At 45.0% G+C, this 6,252-nt stretch overlaps 1 protein-coding gene across 1 annotated transcript in view; it reads left to right on the top strand.

The window, feature by feature from the left end:
* Positions 1-871: 871 nt before the first annotated feature.
* Positions 872-6,252, top strand: part of SYNDIG1 (synapse differentiation inducing 1) — a gene marked incomplete at its 3' end in the record, with an annotated part of 12,885 nt that continues 7,504 nt past the window's right edge. The window contains exon 1 of the mRNA XM_010180727.1: positions 872-1,437. Coding sequence (XP_010179029.1) covers positions 958-1,437 — 480 coding nt within the window. The remainder of the gene's footprint in view (positions 1,438-6,252) is intronic.

The following is a 6,252-nucleotide window of genomic DNA, read 5'->3' as shown; positions in this document are numbered from 1 at the left end:
TCATGGCTTAGTGCAATCCACACAAAAGAGGGACAGGCTGGTGGTCTGGTGAGACATGGGACAGCCGTTGTTCCTGTGCAAAAGGAGACAACCAACTGCTGGGGCACAAGCAACTGTTCTTCCCTGTCTTCCAGGTGAATCTGGATGAGGATGGTCATGTTGACAAACCACATCACAGCCCTTTAATCTGTTGCCCCGGAGCAGCCTCAGAGGCACCAGAAGTAGGGTACCCAGAGCAACAAAGAGGATTTGAGATCCTGTCCAGAGGAGTTTTAATTCCTCTGTGTCAGATCAAATTCCACCTTCAAGCTGTGTTTTTTCAGTTGATTTGAAGAGCACTGCCTGCTGGTTTTTCCTTCAGCTGGGTTTTCAAAAGGTAGTAAAGCACTTGCCAAGGGTGAAGGTTTGTTGCAGAGACTGACAGCTGAACACTCCAGCTGCCTGCCCTTCATAATTGCAGATTTCTGAAAACTTAAAACAGTTCTTTTATCTTTTATCTCTGGGATTTTTTTTCCCATCTCTCTTATCAGAGCCTTTAGAGGAAAGGTCCACTGTCCCCAGAATGACAGTGGGAGGATGGAGGAAGCATTATAGCCTTTCTCTGATGGGGCCCACAGTTACCAAGACATCTTAGGAAGTCCTCTGTCACCACGCATTGCCATTTGCTCCTGTTCACCTCATGGTTTTGGGGTGAGGTTTTTTGCCTCTCCAAGTGGAGATATATTTGGAGAGATAAGGCAGGATGTGCACATATGTGGGGCTGTATTTCCTCATGACGTGATACCAGAGACAAGCTGATTTGGGTGCTTTGGTATGTAATTAATTGCCTATGTCCTCACCTTGCTATCTATTTCCTTTCCTCATCAGGAAAATGGGAGCCACTGCCCCAGTGTGACCTGCCTCTAAGGTACAACAAAATAAAGACCATCCATCACATTCCCTCAGACACCTCCCAGTATGGATGGCTTGGTTGAACAAAGCAACGTGATAATGCACAGTAAGATCGCCGAAGCTGGGAAAAGGAATGGTTTAATTAATACGAGGAACTTAGTGGCAGAGAGCCGAGATGGCCTGGTCTCTGTGTACCCAACTCCCCAGTACCAGAGTCACCGAGTGGGGAGCCTTTCCTCTCCGAGCTGCCAGGAAAACGGCAGGAACGACCCTGTGCAGCAGCTCCTGGACCCCAACATGCTGCAGCAGACAGTGGAGTCTCACTACCGGCCCAACATCATCCTCTACTCAGAGAACGTGCTGCGCTCGTGGGGTGAGAGCATCGGCTCGGAGTGCTGTGAAACCACCTTCATCGAGGACCGCTCCCCCACCAAAGACAGCCTGGAGTACCCGGACAACAAGTTCATTGATCTTTCAGCAGATGACATCAAGATTCACACCCTTTCCTATGATGTGGAGGAAGAGGAGGATTTCCAGGAGCTAGAGGTCAGATGTCATTTGGGTTATGTGGGGAAGGCATATTTGGGGTTTAGATGTACAGCCTTCAAGAGCTGATCTGCATGGATCAGCTGCTTTGGAAGCTGGTCTGCATGGTATCAGCTGTATCGTGCTCTCCTCCGGCCAGGATGATGAGCAACCGCTCATCTTTATTTGCAGGGTAAAGTCCCAACTCTGTGGATACTAATGACAGAATTCCCACTGGCCCTAATGGGGATCAGCATTTCTCTCCTTCCTCTGAGTTGTGTGGTCAGAAAGTGAAGAAGACCCATGTACTTAAATGCCGTGTAAGGTCAGGGCCAGGAGCATCTGTCCACATACATGGAGCTTGTTGTACTCAGCAGGCCAACATCATCTCTTACTTTCTCCTGACTTGAGCAGGGCATAAAGCAGATTGTTTTGCATACTGGGTCAAATATGAAACATTTCTGTCTCTGAATGAACACAAAACCAAAAGTCTTTGGTTTTCAAGCCACTATGAATCCCGTGTCTCTGAAGTAAAATATTTTTTTCTGATGGAGTGAAACACTTCATTAGATCCCAAATGCAGTATTTTCTTTTACATTCCCATGCTGCACTGATTGCTCACAGTAAAGTAAGATAAATTTTCTTCTCAAAATTGGGTGGACTATGGAAATCAACTTCTTTCTTTCTTAAATGCTGCACTTTTTACTTAATAAAAATTTTTGTGTTTTTGGCTGAAGCCAGCTGCCTAAATGCACCACAGATTTGTGTTTGCCAGTTTATGTAGAAATGTAGGGGATGCATAATGCTGCTGATCCCAAAACTTTCTCCAGTGTTGGACACAGACTCCTAACATAGCAAAGACTGTTTGGCTGTCTGGAGCAGTGGCATAGCTTCAACTCAAATGTTCAAGTTGAGATGACAAGACTATTTTCTTATGCTTTTCTGTTGCAGGAGTTTTTTCCACTGAGACGTAACAGGTCCTAAAACTTCTATTTTCACCTCCTGTAATACCAGTGTCTCACCCTGTGATCAGCACAAGGGCAACCCAACAAGAGACTAACTTCTTTTTTTTTCTCTTTTTTCTCTGTATTGATAACGTAGGAAGAGAGAGGTGTTTTTCCCAGTGTGTGCCAGTAACGCAGTATTCAATGCCTCTGCAGGGAGACAAAAAGTCTCCCTCTGAGGCATGTGAGGGTGTTAGCTCAAATCACACCCTTGTACAGCATTTCAAAATTGGCTGTGGGAAGTTTCGTTTTCTTAATCAAAACAAAATCTCTAGTTGCTGCCTTTTTGCCCTAGTTTCTCTTGTGCAGTAGTGATGCAAGTGACTGCAGCAGGCATGTAATTGCCTAATGGTGTTATTGACACATTTGGCCTGTCATTTAGGCAGCAAAAAAAAAAAGTCTCCCTCTTGTCAATCCAAATGCAGCAAGACCTTCTCTAGCTAACTATTGGAGAATAGGCTAAAAAAGCCAGGAAAATATGCAAGACAAGGACAATAATATCTTATATGAAAAATATTTTCCTTTTTCTTTATGGGATTTTTAAGGTGTCTTTGCAATGGAGGGGCCTCAATCAGGGTTGTCTTTTCAAAGTGATACTGGAGGAGCATGATCAACTTTCCATGAAAACATGTGTTTCTAGAAATCCCCCTGTAAAACTGAAGATCTGGGGAAAGAGACTTCATCTTTCCTGTCCCCAGATCTCAAAGAGAGAGAGAAAGTCTCTGGCTGTGTCTCAGCAAATTTTTGTACCATGCTGTGACTGTGTGTGCATCATTTTCCTTGGCTCCTCCTTCTTTCTGACCTATTTCTCTGGACCGTAGCCTCCTGAGGTCATACACATCCCTTCTTAAGTGGGTGTACTGCAGCTGGCACCATGGGACTCCCAGCCTCACTTAACCCTGTGGGGTGCTACTGTGCTAACAAACAGAGACATCCTGCTTTATGGATAGACATCCTGACCTACACATAGAAAGTGGTCGGGGGACGATGGCAGCCACAGAGTAAACACCCATGTGTAGTCCTCTGTTCTGTATCAAGGTTTCTTCTCCACAGGGAGAATTGAGAAAGGGAGGAGAAAATGAGGTGAGGTCTGGGGAAGGACCTGCCTGACTGGAAACGCATGCGTTGCTAGAATTGCTAGAAGACACTGCTTCTAGCCCAATGTTGGTCTCCATCGTTGTGCTACCTGGCCAACTCAGTCCAATGCTGCAATTTTCACAATCCTCCATGAACCAGACCCAAATGATCAACCTGCTGCGCTCATCACGAGGGGTCTCAGCATGGGGAGTAACTTCTGGAAGATCCAGTTTCTGCAGATTTAGCCAGTTGTGCACTAAGACAGGAGGAGAGGAGAGATGCATTTGACAGCACAGGACCAGCAAAATAGGTGACTGCTGTGTTGTGCTCTTCCCATGCGGACAGATGCTCTATCTGTGTGGCCAGATGTGGGGGGGTGTCCTGGACTTGGCTAGTAGCGAGATTCATTAGAGACATAACTTCACATGTTGAGACTCCAGCAATGGAAGAAAAGTATTTGACAGCAGTCACTGAGCAGCGGTATGAACCATGCCAGATTGCTGACTATATAAAAATTTGTCTTTCTGTCCAAATGAGATAAACAGCACCTGAATCACACAGCATGAGTATGGCCCACTAAAACATTTTGTTTGATCATTGTTTTTTCTACCAGTTACTGGCAAGAAGCAAATGCTTTTTAATATTACTAATAGACCCAAAGTGAGGTGAAAAGGGTTAGTACCAGGACTGGGAGCAGAAGTTAAAAGGGGAACAGTGAGAGAGGTTAATACAGCAGAGGTGCAAGGTTTTGCTTCCACGCTATGAGAGCACCTTGAAGGATTTTATTCTGCCATCGAGGATGCAGGGCATGTTACTGAGTATCTTGCCACATTGACTGTCATGCCACAGCTCATCAAGGGATGGGAGCTGCATAGTACATGAGCAGATCACAGCTCTGTTCTTGTAAGGGTTTTTTGTCGAAACATGTCTGCTTTGGAACATCTTTCTGGAAGAAAACTCAAAAAATATCCGCTTTTTCTTGCAAACATTAGCAAAGAGGTGAGCAGAAGAGCTCTTGTCTCTTGGGGGTAACCACCTGTTCTTCATGTGTCAGGGCAAGGCAAGTGGATTCCCAACTCAGGCATCTCAGTAAAATGCCTTCTGGAAGACAGAACAACCCTGAGGTTGCGAGTCGTTTCTCCGCCCCACATCTCTCTGGCACTGCCTATGTTATTGGAAAGTGCCCACCTAGTGGTTTTCAGGACTGGGGATTTAGTTTCTTAGAAATGCAGAAAAATCTAACTTGCCCCTTTGTAGTGACCATGCAATACTTGCAGGAGTCCCTGGACACATGTGGAAAATAGCTCATATGAACACTTCTGGTTAGTGTGTTTCTGCCAGGGTTGTGCTTTTGAAGAGAGTTCGGCTCTTGATAACCAGAAAGGTTGTTGTTTTCCTGCAGAAACCTTTGCCACAGAGAAAGTTTCTGAAAAACATCAGCTATTTTGACTTTATGCAATTTGGCTTTGGTTTGAAGAGCTGACCCAGCCAGGCTGCAGGGGTTGCTGCTCTGTTACCTGTCATCCCCTTCAGGATGGGTACTCTGAAGAACCTTGGAGATCTAGCAGAGAAGCAGGAGACATCCTAAGTAGGGGTAGGGGTCCTGCACATTGCTGCAACAATGTGGCCATGTTTAATTTTAATTTATTTTTTTTTACTAGCAGTCTTTGCCAGGTCCTGGTGTAATATTATTCAAAGTGCCTGTGAAAATCATAATTGTCTGGAGGGAAAAACATTTCTGAAACAACTTTTATTAGCATATACAACCCTGCTTTGCTCCAGCAATTACCAGGTATGAAAGCAGAGGGCTGTGTATTCTGTCAAAGCTTTAAACTTTTATTTTCGGTGCCCATCCCTGAAATCAAATGATTCCCTACTTAGGTATCTCTGAAACGCTTATAAATATCTTAAGAATTCTTTATGCCATAACTAATGGACAGACAACTTGTCAAATGTGTTGGCAGTGAAATATTACCTGAGTTGCTAGCTGAAATACCCTCCTGTTAGAGTTCATGTGTAAATGCAGTGCCACCTCTTACCCAGAAACATCATTTGTCATATTACACTCCTGCTAGTTTTCCTCCTAACCCCTGGATAGATGGCTTATTTAGAGAAACCCAAGCTATTGATGGCAGCAAATTGAATTATTCATATGTGTCGCATAAAATAATACATCAGAGCTCTCTCTTAAAACCCTTTTTTCTTTTTCCCAGCAATGTCTGAAACAGTCTCTGAAAATGAAATAAATAGAATGTTCTGGTGAGTGAAAGAAGAAAGGAAATGTAGTGCTTTCAAGCTAAACCTTCCTTCTATACTTTCCCCTACAAAATGCTGGATGCTGCTGTGAAACTCATCCCTTCGATGTGAGCATAAAAGTGTAGAGACAGAAGAAGGATCCTAAGCAATGTCCTGTTCCATGTAACCCCCCTTCTAAACATTCCCAAGCACCTCCTGGCCATGTCTCTTCTGCAATGTGGGCACGTAAAGCCCCACGATGTGTGGCTGTCTCTCAACGTGGCCAGCTTGCAGAGGCTTTGACAGTCCTGCATTGTGCTGAGAAAAGCTGAGCTGCTGTGTCCTGAGCCTTCCCTGGGAGTGGGTATCCAGGAAATATGTTTGGACACCCCCTTGGGGAGCTGAGCATGGTGGGGTTCCCCTTCCAGAGGGCTCTGCAGAATGGGTGAAGAGGCACTCTAGTGCAGACATGGGAGGCTGTAGCATGGATGTAGCGTGCTCAGAAGATCATAGGGACATG

The sequence above is a fragment of the Mesitornis unicolor genome, unplaced genomic scaffold (assembly GCF_000695765.1).
Source record: "Mesitornis unicolor isolate BGI_N332 unplaced genomic scaffold, ASM69576v1 scaffold12120, whole genome shotgun sequence".
Lineage (NCBI taxonomy): Eukaryota > Metazoa > Chordata > Aves > Mesitornithiformes > Mesitornithidae > Mesitornis > Mesitornis unicolor.
Note: the sequence above shows the minus strand (reverse complement) of the source record. Positions and strands in the feature narration are given on the sequence as shown.